General features: G+C 31.2%; 1 protein-coding gene across 3 annotated transcripts; it reads left to right on the top strand.

The window, feature by feature from the left end:
* Positions 1–813: 813 nt before the first annotated feature.
* On the top strand, positions 814–13,181 carry LOC137814550 (BTB/POZ domain-containing protein FBL11). 3 transcript variants are annotated; one of them, XM_068617354.1, is made up of 19 exons: positions 814–1,128; positions 1,240–1,290; positions 1,406–1,526; positions 1,671–1,812; positions 1,947–1,996; positions 3,531–3,619; positions 3,699–3,804; positions 5,618–5,654; positions 5,757–5,908; positions 7,359–7,920; positions 8,018–8,296; positions 8,878–9,023; positions 9,615–9,962; positions 10,366–10,609; positions 10,981–11,036; positions 11,641–11,721; positions 12,184–12,228; positions 12,325–12,393; positions 12,754–13,181. In XM_068617354.1, exons 1-19 carry the CDS (start codon positions 947–949, stop codon positions 12,814–12,816), a joined length of 2,823 nt encoding a protein of 940 aa, XP_068473455.1. In that variant the 5' UTR covers positions 814–946; the 3' UTR covers positions 12,817–13,181. The 3 variants fall into 3 exon arrangements, with proteins under 3 accessions (XP_068473455.1, XP_068473454.1, XP_068473453.1); XM_068617353.1 differs by having other exon boundaries at positions 12,742–13,181; XM_068617352.1 differs by having other exon boundaries at positions 12,666–13,181.
* The last annotated feature ends 5,424 nt before the right edge of the window (positions 13,182–18,605 follow it).

Genomic DNA, 18,605 nt, shown 5'->3' with positions numbered 1-18,605 from the left:
TTACAGTTAGTTAGGCATTATGCAGATTAAAAATTCTGCTCTTTAGCTTCGCTTTCTCTGATATAAAAACTAATTTACATGTAAATGGTCACTCAATGAACGAGATTTGAAATTTTCACTACGCATATTCATACGTGCTTTTCTCTGATTCATTTTATTAATCTTATACTTACGGAAAAAACTAACAAAATTTATTCTCTAGTCTGGTAGATTTTGTTCTTGTTAGGGAGATGAGATCTAGAGATCTATTGAAGTCTTCGTCTTCCTCCTTCGGTTGGACAGATTGTTAGGGTTTCACTGGGATCCTTCCCGCACCTTTGTGCTACTCCTTCGTCTCTCAGTCTCAGGTGAATGTCAAATGGGGAGGTACCTGCATAAAGCGCTCCGACGCTCAAGTCAGTAAAGAGTCTTCGGTACCCGGGTGGGTGTACAGTAATAATAACGTAAATTCCTTGGAATGTGTGCTATTTATATTATTTTAATAGGCTTACCTCATTGAGTGGATCACACTTATGGTTACATTACCTAATTCTTAATGGTAATTTAGCTTCACTGACCTTGGTTTGAGCGTTAATGGTTATATATGTTTGTCGACCTGGCCGTGCATGGTGTGTCGGTCAGCTCAGATCGAACCACGCCTGTATGTCTCGGTCAACTCGATCAGGGAGACCAAGCCACGTCAGCGTATACAAGGACATATTTCATGCTCAAAATGTATAATTTTCAATGTGATGTGATAGTTATATCCATTAGTAATATGAATTAAGTAGTGTCTATATGAAAAAACAAATCATACAAATCAGTTATAGAAAAATAAAGAGATATTTTTTTATGTCTATTCATTAAAGCATTTTTATTATTATTTGAGTTCTCCTTCGAATTGTCTAAAAACGTTACCATTTTATTTTCTTCGCTTCACTTCACTTGCCGTCTCTTTCTTCTTACAATGGAGGTCTCAGACGACGACGACGGTGGCCACGTTTTCCTTGTTTGTACTAACACCGATTCAATCCAAGCAGCCGAAACCCTAAACAATGAGATTCTCGTGTCCACAACCGATATCCTCGCTTGGGATCTCCCAACGATTCTCACTTTTCCGACGATTAAAGTTCAGGCACATCCCAATAGGTTCGTTACTTTCCTCCCTACACTTTTTCTCATTGAACTGAATTTCACTTAGCTTATCCCTCCAGTGTCGATTAGTTTCCAATTGTTTTCATTCTGCGTGCGGATTAACAGGCTCATTGAACAATCTTTGTATTTCCGCGGCCTCCTCAGCGGGAACTTCAGGTACAAAATATGTTAACCTTACACTTTGTTTTTCTATCTTCCTCTTCGTTGTTTTTACTTTAAATTGATCTCGGGAATCTGCATGCATACACCGTGCTTATTGTTACTCCTGCAGTGAATCATGCTTGGGCTCTATCTCTATCAATTGGAATGTGAGCGAATTTTTGCAAATTCTTAAGCATATGTGTGACTGCGTTTTGGATATTACGTTGGATAATTTCTTCCCTCTTTATGAGGTATGCTGTTGGTAGGAATGGAGCTGTTGGTCAGGCAGTGCGGACTCCTTATTTTATTTGAGAACTTTGCGTTTTGTAACTAATGTATTTACCATTTGACAGTCTGTTGGCTGATGCAGTTTGTGTTTTTGTTGTATGTCTTAGGGTGCGCTTTATTTTGGAGTGGAGTCACTTCTCTTGAAGTGTGAGGTGTGGCTTTCTGAGGTGCTCTCACCCGAAGGATTTCAATCTACTCAAATAAAAATGGAGGACTTGATCCAAATTTGGAAATTTGGTTCAGATCGCGGTAAAATGTTATTTTTTTTGCTGGCAATGATTAACTTGCTCGTCTGATTTTTTTTCTCTCTTTCACTTCTGCTATATCATCACATGGTTCGTTCTCACAGTTTTTTTCTTTTTTTTACGGATTTGCTTTTGCAGCAAGCGACTATGTCCTGCACTTATGTATGGGCTACCTAGCAAGAAATTTTGTATGTACTCAACTCTTTCGCTAGAGCTTGTGTGTGCAATAAACAGCTATCTCAAGCTTTGAAATGGTTGTTGAATTGTTAATAATGCATTGTTGTGTCTTTGCCTGCCCATAAAATAAATCTTGTGAGGTGCATTTACATATCTATTGATTTTGATTGGACTCTTGATAATGCTGAAATGCATGTCCAAGTCTTCATACATTTTTACATTTGTATCCTTTGGTGACAATTTCGTTAGAGTTGATTTTCCAGGGTATGTGGATTCCAAAAGCAAGATATCACTGAGAATTGAAGTGACATCTATACCCTTTATATAATGCTTTGTGTTTTGTCTTGTGTGTGTTATTTACTTTGTGTCCTCATGATATGGTGTCATCAAGTTTCATTTGTTTATATTGCACTGTTCAGACTTGAGAGCAATATCTTGTATTTGTGTGAGGTTATTAAAAGTGAACTTCGATTGCTAAAGTTCTGATAATTGATACTATTTTCATTAGGATAAAAGATAAAAGGGGATACGAAAGGCAATAACCCACTTACCTCTGTATATTTCAAGTGAGCTGGTTTCTTTTGCTAGTTTGTTGGGTAGATACAATTTGAAGTTCATGTAGTCGGTAGTTAATTTGCATCCTCATCGTTATTTATTATCTTTAATTTGGGTTACTCTTTACTTTTAGGTGTTTATTTGTGTGTAGTATAAATTATTGGGTCTTGCTAACCAGTCTCCTAACCTAGGGGCACTAGTCGAGGAATTAAAAATCACCTGAGAGCGCATTAAAAAGTCATATAGGAGCACATTTCTCTTCATCTTAATAAAAATACTTTCCTTCTTAATTTCTTAACTAGTGCCCTAAAAGCATTTGCCTAAATTATTTAGTTTATATTAATAATCTTTGGTGTTGTGACCGCCCTGCTATCTGCTATCGTGTTGTAGCATTTCTGTGGTTGGTTGCTCTGGGCCACTATTCATGGTTTATAACTATGAATTTTATATTATTGTGTAGGTACATACAGTGATATAAAAAAGGATGTTTGTATGGATCCTCTATCCTTGCTAGTTAAGGAGAGAAAAGGAAAATTAAAATAAGGAAGCAAGAAATTATTTTATTGATATTAATTCTGCTTGGATAAACAGTGAAGAATTAAAGACTTTCTACCTAGAATCTGGATGAGCGTCTCCAATATTGGCTTTGGCGAGCCTGTCTAAAAAATACTTAAATACAAGACTACGAATACAAACTTTTCAGCTCCCCTAGTTCACATATTTATGCATGTTCTCCTGATGCTTTTGGAAATTTCAATTTTCATATATCAGTTGGGTTTACTTCTTTTCTTAGTTATGGAATCTGTAACTGATACAGTAGATGCTTTGTTATGCTTTAAAAGTAGTCAGGGGATACAAACATATATATATATATATATATATATATATATATATATATACTGTGCTTTTTCTAAGCTTAATTTTTTGTTCATTTTTTTTTAATTCTTAGATGTTTTTTATATATATATTTTTACTTTTCTTGTTTCACAGATGTGGGCAAAGCATAGCAATTTTTTTGTTAAACTTCCATTTGACCTGCTGTTATCTTCTGTAAAGCACCCTCATTTGACTGTTGACAGGTTTGACTGATTTATACATGAAATGATTTCATTCAAGACTACATAAATTTTAGATTCTAATGCTGTAGTATCTTGACAGTGAACTGCATCTTTCTGATGCACTTCTTCTCTGGCTTGAAAGTAACTTGGAAAATTTGGAGAGGCCAAGCAAAACTGAAGACAATTGCAACGGAATTTTGAAACAAGTGAGGTTATATGGCTCATTATAGATGTAAAGGCCTTGGATAATTTATAATGGAAATAGTCTTGGGAAAAATTACCAGTGTATATAGTCATGCCAAATCCTATTGTTTGCATCTTCTAAACAGAAGGATGTTGCTTCACTATGTTGCTGCAACCAGAATATCGTCAACAATGTGCTATTCATGGTCATGGTTACTTTTTATATTATAGGAGAAGATGGAAAAGTACTATTCCGAATAATTGTGAGATGTTATGCAACCCTCACTCTCCTCGTGTCACTAATTAATCTAGGTCAAATACTGGTAAAATACAAATAGTGCAAGCTTAACCGACAACACAATTACCATAATAAACATTAAGAATCCTAATAGGGCAATGTAGTTGATGGACAAGTCCCTTAGGCTCTTTAGGAAAAAGAGAAACTACTCCAATCATTACACCTTTAGTAACACTTACGTCCATCTCTCTTTTATTTTCCAGACCTACAACCGCCAAAGTCAAACAGTGAGTGATAACTGTACTGTCTGACATGCCGATCCGTGTCTTAAATACCGACATGCCGCCATTATGATGTCACGTGTCGGCATCTCGACCTATTGACAAGTAATCATTCAAGTCAATCAACTTGTCGGATTATTGCATAATTACTTCATTAGCGATAATTAGGTGTAAATTAACTCTAGAATCATGATTAAGGAGATGTTGGGCCTAGATTGAACTATCCGTATGCATAGTAGCCCAACTCAGGTAATATAAATAGGTGTATACACTAAGGAAAAATCTAACCCCCCGTGACTGTGATAAAGACCGTGACGTAGACTGAGATGGAGACTGAAGACCAAGTGCAAAGGAAGACAAGGAGAAGGGAGAGACCATAGTAGTGGTAATCACGTGGGTTGATTTGTCCTTGATAACAACCATATTTTACTATGAAGGAATACTCATAAAATATGATTGTTAAACAATTGTTCAATTCAACTTTCAAAGATATTTAGGCTGAGTAAATGACACTAGCACTCCCGGTAGTTTCTTGAGATTGCACATAACTCCCTACTTTTACACTGTTCATTATAGCATTCCTCATACAGTATAATGTATTTAAAATAATTAAGGGTTATCAGTGTAATGTGTTTCAAACAATTAAGGGGAATTGGTGTAGGGATGCATAAATGAGGGATATTAGGAGAAATTTACAAAATCTCAATAGGTGTTTGGTTACTATAATTTACTCAGACTTTTAGAAGGTGATTTGTACGTTCCTGTAATGTAATTTGAATAAGGGAGGATTGGTGTAATTTAATCTCATAAAAAATTGTGTAACAAATATTGAAGACTGTGTTGGTGTAAATTTTTTTACCGATGCATACAGAAAATAACAAGCACTTACAGAAACTGAGGGGTTTCAAATGCTGCAACATGCTCCTTTCTGTGCCTCTCACCTCCAATGCTTACTCTAAAATGATGCTCTAATGTCTCCATACTCCTCTTCTAATACCACACACCTATACATAGTAATCCCACAATATATATATATATATATATAAATTTTTGAGCTGATTTTTGGATAATGTGCTCTTTAATTTGTACATTGATCCGCATGTATGATGTAATTATATTCTCATTAGTATGATGCAAGTGTAAGTATTTTATCATCTACTTTATTTTGAGAAATAATTATGAATCAATCAAGGTCTTAAAAATATGTTTAATATTTTTGCACCTGAATTCTTGCTTTGCCGTTGATGACAATTTAGCCATATGCTTCCATATCATCTGTGCTTAAATGTCATAACATTTTGATCTTGATTCCTACAGATTCGTGTGGGCCTTTTGCCTTTGTGGTTTGCTCTAGGTATACCATTTTCTTGAGCTTTTACATGAAGCACTGAACAGTCTTTATTCTTCATGCAGAAATTCCTAGATGCTGTAAGGTAATTTTTTATTTGTTTAACAGGAAAAAGAAACTCTTTTTATTTTAGACAGCTGGCTGAGGAAAGCCTTGATTCAATTTTCAGACTACTGAATATTGTTCCTATGGGTTCACTAGATACTTTCAAGTATAGTGACTTGCATCATCTCAGGATTAGGTTGACAGAATATTCAAAGGTACTTCTTCTAATACTTGAAAGCTACTCAATTATTTTGGCTTTGATAATTATGTTTCTTAGCTTAAGATTATGAGCTTTTAATGCTTTGCGTTTATGGTACCAGAAAAAAAAAAGAAGAAAAAAGTAAAGAGAACAGCCTACTATCTTGTATGAATTTTGTTTTAATAATTATTGGCTAATAATTAAGATTGCCTCTTTATGATCATTTTTAACTAGAATTAGAGAATGAACAGGTAATTTCCCTCCATAGCCCATACAACTTGAGTGCAAAGGATATATGTCAAAGATGATACAAACCAAGGATCATTGACACAGAAAATGAGGGGCATGTTGCATGTCCGACACCTCACTGACACGACATGCTCTTGACATGAGTTGGACACACCTTCGCAATGTCTAATTTCTAAATAACAAAAAAACTATTTAGCTTATTTGTCACTTGAACTAGAACTATGAGACTGTTTTTCAATGATTACGAAGAAGGTCACCAACTCTAGACTAGATCTTTTACTTTTGAAAAAACTAAAAGATGCCTCCTATTATAGCATTTTTTTAGGCTCATTATTGTAGGACCTAACTTGTTGTAAGAGATATGTTTCATCTTCTCGTCTTAGGATTTTTTTTTAAAGACTGCATTGAAAAATGACTTCTCACTCCCTCCTATCTTAGTATTCTTTTTGTGAAGGTTATTTTCATATGAAAGTTATGAATCTTAACTTTATTTTTATAAGGTGAATTATAATTTTTTTAATTTGATTCTCAACATGTGTATATATGTGTGGTATCACAATGTCCTATATTTTAGCATTATTTGCGTTCCTGTGTTAGTGACATATTTGGTGTCAGTGTTAAAGTCAATACTTCATAGAAACTATCATTTATTTCTTTTGATGGTATGGAAAAAAGTACAAATTGAACATGATGAAGTTATTACTTGACCAGATAGGCATTTAACTATTATTGTTGTGTAACTTTCATGTTTTGACTTTGCAAGTCAATGTTTTGTTAGTTATGATTGGTTCCTTCTGATTTATGGTTTCAGTATTTGCAAGTGCTATTCAAATGCATCATGTTATCTTAGGCCCGTTTGGATGATTTCTTCATAAAGATTTTTAGGAGAGAAAAATATGAAGAAAAAAAAGGAAATTGACATCTTCATAAGTAAAAATTAACTTGTGTATAATCTAATTTATGGAGGCTCTCTCATATAACTTCTCTAAATTTTTATTTTTAATTTGTTCCTAAGCTAGTTTTAGCTTATGGATAAGTCAATTTCATTTTTTTCTTAATATTTTTCTCTCCTAGACTAGATGTTCTTATAGAGAAGCTTGTCCAAACAGGCCCTTAATATCTGAGCCAAATTGTCTTATAGATGTTTGCATGGAGTCTGTGATGTTATATTAGGAATGATATCATGCTTTTGTAACATGAATTTCCATTGCATGCAGAAAATGGACCTTTCTGGTTGCCCGCAAATAACATCTACCATACTTCGTCTGTCACTCATCCCTCAATCATATTTAACAGTTCCCATGCAAAAGAAGATTATAGAAAATTTATTTATTAATTGTGAACATCCTGTAAGAGATAAATGGGTGTTCCCCCAAAATCTGTCAGAAGAAACCTTGAGCTTTGAAGCAGTTCAGGAGGTGGATATGTCTAAGTGTCAAAAATTGTGTGTTGAACATGCTGTTGATTGCTTCCGCAAGTCCTTTCCTTCTTTAAGAACATTGAAAGCAGGTTATCTTTTGAATATTGGGACAATCAGTTTCCTTCAATTATTGGAGAAATGTCCCTTGGTTTCTGAAATTGACTTGACTGTTGATATTACCCCACTGATACCAGCATCAGTTACAGTTTTATCCTCTAGTCCTGCTGAGATACAACCAATACCAGAGAAGACTTCGAGTGTTAAATATCAAGCAGTGCAAATCATGTTATTTAATGAATTTGGACCTCCTCTTTCTAATGTTACAAAGCTCACATTGGAAGGAAGAACTGATGTCAGTGGTAGGAGGTTTTTCTGGTGAAAAGATTCATTTTGATTTTTTTTTTGTAGTTTATGTTTTTATCCATGTTAAGTTATGTTAATTATTTTTCCTGACAGATTTGGGCCTCCAGTACATCTCCAAATTATGTGTTTCATTGTGTCACCTGAATATTAAAGGATGCATTTCTGTCACTGATATTGGCATATCAGATCTCATATCCACGAGTAAAAAACTTAATTCAATTGTGGTTTGTGATACTTCATTTGGGGTAAATTCAGTTCAAGCTCTTTGCTCAGCTATTTCTGATAGTGGCAACATCTCTCTGCATTCTAGAGATAAGCGTTTGAATTCAGCGGTGTCTAATTTTGAAACATTGCATATTGGTGGCTGCCAGGGTAAGTTGTATTCCTTTTCTTAGTTTATTTGAGTCAACTTCCAGGAATCTGTAAATGCTTGACTCATAAAATTTCAAGAAATTCACTTAAAACTGGCTGCAGATGTTTTTGACATTCCTAAGAAGCTAGGGCATTGTGTGACTTGGATAAAGTTTTATGTGAACGGAACGATGGAGTGATAAATGATAATGGTTAAACCTTTTATTTGTGTGAAAAACCCAGATTTCCCTTGATGTATGTATTTGATTTTGATACAGGCATACATTAGTTAGGTTACAATTATGCTACTATTGCTTTGGATCACCCTTATGACCTCTTCATATGCTAGGTGTTCAGTCCACCAATTTTTTGCTTTATTTCCAAGCTTTTGTCTAACTTTTATGGTAAAAGAAGTCCCTTTAGTGATGACCTCATGAATCATTTATTCTTTAAATAAAATGTATGTAATAGGAGACCAAATCATGCTTTATAATTGAAAACAGCTTGTACAGGACCCAGTACTGTTGTTGTGAGAAGAGTGTTGTACATTTTTATAAATTTCAGTTTTACATTAAAAAAAATGATAAATCGTTGTTTTGTAGGTGTTTCTAAGTCATCTCTAATAGAGCTTATGTCTCAAACACAAGTTTTGAAGAGTTTATGCCTGAGAGGAACTGACCTGATTGACCAGGCACTGTATAACTATGTAGGTTCTTCCTTGGAGATGCTTGATATTTCAAATACAAAGGTTTGTTGTCAAGTTTATGGAAACTTGCATGCTTTGTCTTTATCTTTGCAGTTGGCAATAGAAGTTGCTGATATTATTTTACTGAAACTTTAATGTTAGTTGAAGTTTAAGGTGAATGCTTGCTTGCTCCATTCTAATGTACAACAGCAAGTTTATTTCGGTCTGTAGATGGTAGTCAAGACTTGCTGGGCCAGTTTCAACCTAAAATAACCACGCATGATGCATATGTATATGCCTCCTTTAATTGTATAAACATTGGCTAATAAACAAGTTATATCCTTCTCATGTTGAATTCTAACTGTTGTTTCGGATGCATTTACTACATAAACATTATAAACCTTTGTGCTTGCTTCAAATTTTCTCGTTATTCATTCAATTATCCTTGTGTACAAATAATATTGTGTGCATAACTGATATATTTTATGCATATCATTGTACAATAATCTACTATTATATCATACAACATTCCCCAAGAAAATTTACTTGATATATTCAGGGTCATTTTGTGTTACTGTGACAATTTTTTATTGTGTTACTGTGACAATTTTTTATTGTGTTACAGTGACAATTTTTTATTTTGTGAAATTGCAGATTTCTAGGGCTGCATTAGCTTATGTTATTCAAGGAAATCCAAGTTTAAAGTGTCTGAAAGCAAGAGACTGTCGAAATTTGTTTCCTGGAGACAATTGTGCTGAAAAAAGAGAATCTGATTTTCCCTCTTTGCATGAAAAACTACACGCTGAGTTAGGAAAAATGTATAGATTGGAAGAGATTGAGTTTGGGTGGGGCTTTTCTTCCTTCTCTTTCATTTCTCTGGAACCTGCACTGATGTCATTAAAGGCCATCAATATAGGTTTAGGTGGAATGCTAGGTGAAGATGCTTTGAAACGGTTACCTGCAATCTGTCCCTTGCTAGAAACAATAATCCTTCATTTTCAGGTGATGATCATCTTTCCTGATATTTGAGGTTCTTTATTGCTCCCTAAAGAATATAGAAAAATTATTTCAATTGATCAAAGTTTCGAAAAACAGCGGAGAAACTGTTTCCTTTAGCTAATTTAGTGGTTAAACTTTTCATTTGGCATCTACACTCCATGAAGTTCCATCATTATTTCCTCCTTCAAGCATTTCACGACGAGTCAAGGTTTTCACCTTGAATTAGTTTCATCGGTTATAGCTAAAATGTTGTCTTTCTGATTCTTATTGTATCAATGTATAGGAGATGTGTGTGTCTTACATTGACTAATATACTTTACTCTATGTATAGTTGGGCTTTCATTTCTTAGATGCTGTATATCACATTTCTAAAATTTTGTTTGCTTTTCTTTTGGTTCTTTTACAGGTCATATCTGATATAATTGTGATGAACTTTGTTGCATCCTTGAAAAACTTGCAAGTATTAGCTATGTGCTATTGTTTTGGTGATATATCCATGTCAAGCTTCAAATTCCCGATGCAAAATCTTAGAAAGCTGAGGCTTGAAAGAGTAACCCCATGGATGACGAATGATGATTTGGTTGTTCTAACTCAAAACTGCAGAAATTTGGCTGAGCTTTCATTGCTAGGGTGTTCTCTTCTTGACGCAGGTTAGGATTAAATAGCGCAATGATTATTAGGGGCACCTGGCTTAATTCATAGCACATGATTTTGTATCATTATCGTATGGCTCTAATTTGAGGAAGTTGAACCCTCTATATAATATTGCAAACAGGAACATCCTCTGTTCGCCATTCTGCTGATTGTTTTGTTGTAAATTGCTACTTAGAATTCTATGGTGGTCGGTAACAATAGAAACAAAGAAAAAGAAAGATTAAAGGAGGGAGGGGACAATATAACAATTTGGTGAATTTTGTCTTGTACAAATTAAGTTATAGCAGAGTGGTTGACCACTGCTAATTTAATTAACTGGTAATCACTTGTATGTTTGTCAATGACTCAATGCTATTTCTCATTGCAGACTCTCTACCGATAATTTCGTGTGGATGGCCAGGCTTGGTTTCTATCCATTTAGAGGTTTGTTAATTTAGAAACACTTAGAATTATCTCTGACATGGCTATAACATTTTTATACGCAGACCTTTTTTTACGTAATATGAATATGTTGGCTTTATGAGTGTCCTGGAAACCGAGCAATATGTGTGTCTTGCAGCTGTCATCTCCTGGCCTAGAGAAATTTTGTAAGAATGAATAGTTTTCTGCTGGGAAGTGAAAGAAGAAATCGATCTCCCATTATTGGGAGCTCAAAGTTGTTCTGCTGAATTTGATGTGGAAACTGAGTACTATTCCTGTGATATGGCAATTATTACTTTTTTTTTTTACACATCAAATACTTATTGTTTAGAGGATGCATATGATCATAGTTCCCACATTGTTCATGAGTATGAGGAAGAGAGAAGTGGCATGGAAAGAGAGTCCTTACCTTTGTATTGCATTTAACAGAGACAGGAAAGAATAACAATAATAGTACAACTGTAGTACAGCTATCTACAGAATAATAATAAAGATAACTGATGCTAATGTCTCAACAATGAGATTTTTGGTTCTAAAACTTTAACATACTACCTACCCTCTAGGTTTCTGTAAGTAGATTTTAATTGCAAGTATGCTTGATTTTTAGGACTGTGGAGAAGTAACAGCTAATGGGGCTTCTGCTCTTCTTGACTGCAAAGCTCTTGAAGATATCCTGCTGAGACATAATGTGAGCTTTCTATACATTAAATTTTTTTTTACTAAAATGAAATGGGGCATTTTATACTCCAAGACATGGTATTTGAGAGCCCTGTTGTCAATTTACTGATTGGTGTACACATTATTCTTCCAGCAATATTCTCTGTTTCTATTTTTAAGGCCTCAACATTCCGATTGGTGATTATGTGAATCTTGATTCTTTCTGATGATCAAATAAGGACTGCACATATAAGATTATAAGTACAATTGGAAACACACATGCCATTCTTTCTGCTGAGACACCTTTTATTACGCATCTGAAGTATGAAATATACTTATGCGTCTTTGACTGTTGAAGATAATACTAAATTATGTTAAAGATCTTAATTATCAGCTTTTCACCCAGCTTTCTAAAAAGAAGAAGCTAACATCTGCTTTATGAATCCCTCTGGAGATCATATATTGAAAATTGAAACTGTAATCTACTATGCAGGGCCCTGGGCTATGCAGAAACTTCGTTTGTTATGCTACTTCAGAGGTTGCACTTTGCTTTTACGTGTTTATTTATTATTTTGTATTTTGCAAATGTGACGAAATTAATATTAGATGTTGTATATTCTATCATAACTAACAGATGCCATTGCTTCGAAAATTGTCACTGGATATATGCGATGCAAGGGAAGGTGATTTTGACATTCCAAATGTAAGTCATTGCAGCACCGTTCCTATGCTATAACTAGTTATTTTACCAGTTCTTGAGTTGTCATCATAATCTATGGAGAATTATTATAGATGTGCAAGTCTAGTGGCTGTAATTCATCCTCTCATTTCTCATCCATTCAGAGTTCCATTTTGTGATACAATTTATATTGAGTGGTAAATTTGAGCCAGTCATTATAAGGGCCGGTACATCTACAAGGGCACGATTGACTGAAGTATATGATTTAACCAAGGGATTTTTTTTATGTGCTGCAGTATGCAGGCAGATACTCTTTGAGTACCTTAAACATAGCTAGATGCAAATCTAAAAAATGTGCATTTAATCTCCCAGCGTCTACCTCAGGGGCTCGCAGTAGATCCGTGCATATCGAAACGCTGGTGCTCGTGTGGAACAACAGAGATCTAATCAGAACAGTGGTGAAGGAAAGACTTTAGTAAATACATGTCTGGGCATTAATTTGTGAGGGGTATCATCATCCTTTTCTCGAAGATGATTAGTTAGTTTTTAAACAAGTGGTTTGGTGGCAGGAAGTAAAATGCTTAGTGATTAAGATGGTCACTTGTGACGCTAAAAAGAAGATCGTCATTTGTTAGTTAATTAGTAAAACAAGAGGCAAAACGATGGTTATGTTGTGTGAGAGATAACTGTCCTTGTTATGTTTCTCTCATTTGTTTTAATTTTTTGAGCAAAGCGTCTTCAAAATTATTTACTTGCATGTTTGTTTTTTATTGATCTGAAGATAATTTAAAAAAAAACATTTTCAGTGAGTTTCTTTAATCTTCGAACTGTCCTCATATTTATTCCTTTATTATTGGAATTTTCTTCCTACAACCCCCATGATGTCTAACTGCATCCTCTTACTATCCTTTGAAAAAGTGACTTTTAAATTATATGTTTCGGAAATATTTCAGAACAATTTTCTGGAATTTCTATAACATTATTTTTGGAATATCTGAAACATATTATTTTTGGAATATCTGAAACATTATTTCTGAAACAAAAATTTTCACAACAGAATTCTTGAAATAGGATTTTACATAAGCTCTTCAAACACATAAAAATGTTATAGAACAAGTTTTTTATTTGGAACATCACTTTTAGAATAAACTTTCCAAAGTACAAATGATAATTTTTAGAATAACTTTCTCTTTTTCTCTCTCTCTTCTTCTATTATTGGTTGCAGTTAGTAATTATTGAGGTGTTGAAAGAAAAAATCATTATTATTTATTATCAAGTAGGGCAAATGCTCCCTGCACCATATCAGTTCCAACATGCACGTAATCTCTTATTGAAAATGATAAAAATATTCCTCTAAAATAAAAAAATAACCTTAAATAAAAAAGGTGTAAATAAAAATTACTTCCACAACCTTTTATCCAGAAATATTCTAGATTTATATATTCGAAACACATTTTGAATTTTGGAAATTTTTATTCTGCATTTTTAATTTTTTAATTATATTTACTATTCTGAATTTTAAAATTCGGAATAAGGATAATTTTGAAAATTTTAAAAAATATAGGGTGCAAGTTAGAATTGATATGGTGCAGGAAGAAATTGTCATCAAGTAAAGTAGATGTAGGTGTATGGGCTGTCCACAAAATGTAATACTTAAGAAGTTTGTATTTCAAATCGATTATTTAGTAAGTTTCTGTCTCTTTGCATAACCTACGGGTTTGATAAAAGAGAAAAGAAAATTAAAATTATTATTTTAACATGTAAAATTTGACTCATTTTAAAAGTAAGTGTTTAATAAAAGTTATTTATGGTAACATAAATATCTTAAGTCACTTAACATTTTATTTACATAATTTGACTAAGTCTATAATTTTATTGTAAATCAAAGTATTAAATTATCAGTTGAGCCAACAAAATACTTAAATTTTTTATATGGTTTTAAAAAAAAAAATTATTTATTTTACAACTCTTATTTATTGTTGGGAAGTCTTATCACTTCTATCTCAATTATTAAATGCTACTTATATATCTTTTAGACAATTTTACTAATTAATTTTAATTTTAGAATGAAATCCAACATGACGTTAGAGCTTCTAATTCATCTAATATTAGTTTAAGATGAAATCTCATCATTATTATTACCACATCCCAGGTTCCACCGTGGAGAGATTAACGCGAATTCTTTGAGGTGCAAGTGACATTTAAAATTAATGTTTCTTTAAGGAGCCCAAAAACCCAAAACCAGCAAATAAAATCTAGCTCCGGGATTTGTTTCTCTTCCCAAAATAAACTTGCATGCCTGATTTTCAGTTCCTAACTTCTCTAGTCCAACCTCCCATAAAAGACATCTTTCTCCGAGAGATTTTTTTAGAAAAGACCCTGAAAACTTGATTTAGATAAAATAAGTTTGTTTTCTAGATCGTCTACCCATTTGATTTGAGATTGTATATTAGTTTATTATTGTCTTATCAATATTAAAATTGCCTAATGAATTAACCTTTCTTAATATAAAAAACTTGGAAGATTTAATTTTGTATTATCTATTTTTTTTTTGGAAATTTTCAGTAATTTTTGGTGATTATGTTTATTGTAACTGAATCACTATGTACACGGTTAGTTTTTAAGAGAAACATTTTTAGTTGAAAATTATAAGACGATAGAGTTACTGGTTTATCATAAAACTTGAGAAAAATTTAATATTATAATATTAAATTTATTCATATATAATGATTTTTTGTTTGTACAGATAGACTAGATTTTCAGTCAAATAACATTAAATTGTTTTTGTATAATTCTTGTTACTTTGTTGTATCTTTCTTTATATTCTTTTTTCTTTAAATTAATTATTTTTCCTTATTTTGTATTTGAGTGTTTGACCGATGAGTGAATTGTGTTTGTGTTCTAGAAAGAAAATTATGAATTTGGAATTATCATAAAGTACTTCACATGTTGGGAATCTCTCATTAATTAATGGATTAATTAATGGAAGACCATGACATTAAATATATTTAATTATGAATATTTCAAAGTCTTGAAATTATATTTTTCTTGAAGACTGTGTGTTCAACCTAGAAAGTTAATGATAGTCTTTTTAAAGTATCTTGAAAATGTAACAAACATTAATTATCTCATTATGAAGAAGTTTCTCTCTCTTTCTTTATATAAAGAGAATTTCTGAGAAACATAAATGCAAACAAATTAGAAGAGCAACATATAGAGTAAATGAGAAAATTGATATCCACCATAGTTAGAGATTAGATGTTACCCAAATAGATATGAAAAACAAATATTATAATCTTATTATCAATAATGGATATATTTTTTGGATTAGGAAGTGTCCATTTTATATCTCCACAATAGATAGTAATAGTTCTCATTTCTCCAATAGACATTTATAAATGTATTATATAGACTTGATGGAAAACGTTTGTGCATATGGTAAAATATGCAGGGGATGGAATCTTTTGTTGAAGATAGATGATGGTGAACTTTGACATTTTTGCGTTTTAAATATTTGGTTCCAACTAAATGAAGGAAAAGAAAAACACTTACCATGTGCTTCACTATATATGTTCTATATGTACCATTTGTCTGCATCGGGAATAACTTTGGACAAACGCTTCTAAATAAAGGAAAGCAACAACTACATCGCATTAAATAAAGCATCAAAAGTCTTGCATTTTCCAAATCTTTATCAAATTTAGCAACATCAGTTAAAGTATTTAAGATTTAAGGATCGAATAATACCAGGATACATCAAAGGTGGAAAACACAAGAGTTTGGGTTATCACTAACATAATTCATATTTTTCTACTATTCTGTTCATGTACTCCAAATTTTGATTTCAATATTATCTAAATTCTAAATTTTAAATCCTAAATTTTATTAACGGGTGTAACTTTGTCTTAATTTAAATTTTAATGTAAAAGAGAAGATATAATTTTTAAGGTTAAATATATTAATTTTGATTCTTAGTTTAAATTTTAAATCTTTTGAGTTTATGTAATAAAGAAACTATTTAACGAGTTTTTAACTTTTTTCCGTAGTGTGGATTAAAATGTTAAAATATTTCATGTTAACTTATCACTGACATAAATATTTTTAATATTGATGATTTTTTTATTTATAAAAATACATTCCATTTCAATAATTTCATTTCAATAGTTTGCTAACTATAAGTTTAGAAGATCTAAAGTTTGGATTAAAAAAGAAATCAATTTTAAAGTGGATGAAAGAAAAACCTATTTAACCATAATTTTTAATAAACATCAAAATATAAATGAGATCTCATTTCTTATTTTTATACACAGATATCTGATGTACACAATTTGAATGATGACTTTATATGAAAATAATTTATATATACACCATATATTACAGCGTTTGGATAACGTAAAATAGGGCAATCTTCTTACATCCTGCATGTATAACAAACGCTAGCTGCTTGCAGAATCTGGGAAAGATGAGATTGGCATCTTTATAAATCTAAAATATGTATTATATAATGCAATGTGAGGGAATATCTTGTGAAGATACCATGCTTGCTATTGTCACATTACAAATAAATTAAATACTGCTAACGTATATCCTCTTAACTAATAATTAATATAATCTTAACTAATAATTAATATAATCTTAACTAATAATTAATTGTTAATGGTGAATGGTGAGGTAATACAGGCTGTGAGTGAGGGAGCAGGTGAATTCACTTCAAACTCTTCTCAAAACAATAATATTTTCTTCAGGGACACATGCATTAAGCCATGTTAAGCAAACACACGCAATTTTAATAATTTAAATCTAATTTAGCTTTTAAGCACTTATAATAATTATAATAATTCACTCAGTTAATCCAGCACTGATTGTTCTAATGAAAAAAAAAAACAATTAGAAAGACATAATATATTTTCCTTTTGAAGAAATCATAAAAGAAATAAAAGAAAAAAAAATTAACTTTAAATCTAACTCAACTCTATAAAATTAATGAAATTAAGATTTATTCATTTATATACAATGAATGTGACATCTCCAACACACTTTTTTTTTATAAAAAAAAATATAAATACAAATTACGTTAATATACCGTTAAATATGTAAACATGTTTGGGGTTCATTGGTGATGTGCCACGAGGCTTTAAAAAGAAAGGATCCCTAGGTCAGACTTGTTACATAAAATCAGGAGAATGAACTGTCACAATATTATTTATATACCGCGTTACATCATTTATAAAGAATAAAGTTTATTTTCCACTCCATTAATAAAAAAAACCACTGAACAATAGTTTTATATAAAATAAATTATTAAATAAATATTCTTTTAAAAAAAAATCATTAAATAAAAATAATTAAAAAAAAATTAAAATTAAATTAGATACTAGTAACTAAAATAATTCTTTTTATCTAAAATAATTATTTTTATCTAAAATAATTATTTTTATTAATAAATATTTTTAAATTAATATTTAATTAGTTATTCAAGTTTTAAATATCATTTATTTAAATTTTAAAGCTGGTCAACCTAATTAAATACATACTAATTTATAAATTATTTATTTATAATAAAAATTACTTTAAATATAAATACTCAATGATTAATTGTTTCTTTCTCTATTTAATTTTTATTTAATAATTTTTTTTTACTTTTATTTAATAATTTCCTTGTTTTAAATAAAATATTTTATTATAATAAAATAATAATTTTATTAGCCATTCAACAACAGTTTTTCTAAATAAAATATTATATTATAATAAATAATAATTTTATTGGTATTAAATGGTGAAAATATATTATTATTTTTCTATAAAGAAAATTTATACAAAATTATACTTTGATAACTCAGAGATTTATATACCATCCTTGATGTATCCGTTTAAAAAAAAGGAAAATATAATAAAAAATAAGTTTATAATTAAATAATATACAAAATTATTAAAACAATAATATTGGAAGTTGTAGAATTAGTGTAGAAAAAAAAAGATTGTGAATGTATTATGGTTCTTTTATAAAATATAATAAACATTTTTAAAAATATTACTCTCATTTTACAATTTAATATATTATTATTTTAATTATAATATTTTTATATTATAACCATATTAAACATAAAAATACATTCACTTCATAAATAAATAAAATATTTAATTTATTTTTAATTTTAAAGATCATTATATGATTATAATGTGGTGTGAAGTATATGGGTGCTGTGGTTTTTCTGTGTGTGAGTGGTTTGGAAGAA

This window comes from Phaseolus vulgaris, chromosome 1, assembly GCF_000499845.2.
Source record: "Phaseolus vulgaris cultivar G19833 chromosome 1, P. vulgaris v2.0, whole genome shotgun sequence".
NCBI lineage: Eukaryota > Viridiplantae > Streptophyta > Magnoliopsida > Fabales > Fabaceae > Phaseolus > Phaseolus vulgaris.
The sequence above is the reverse complement of the archived record's forward strand: the minus strand, read 5'-3'. Positions and strand labels throughout refer to the sequence as shown.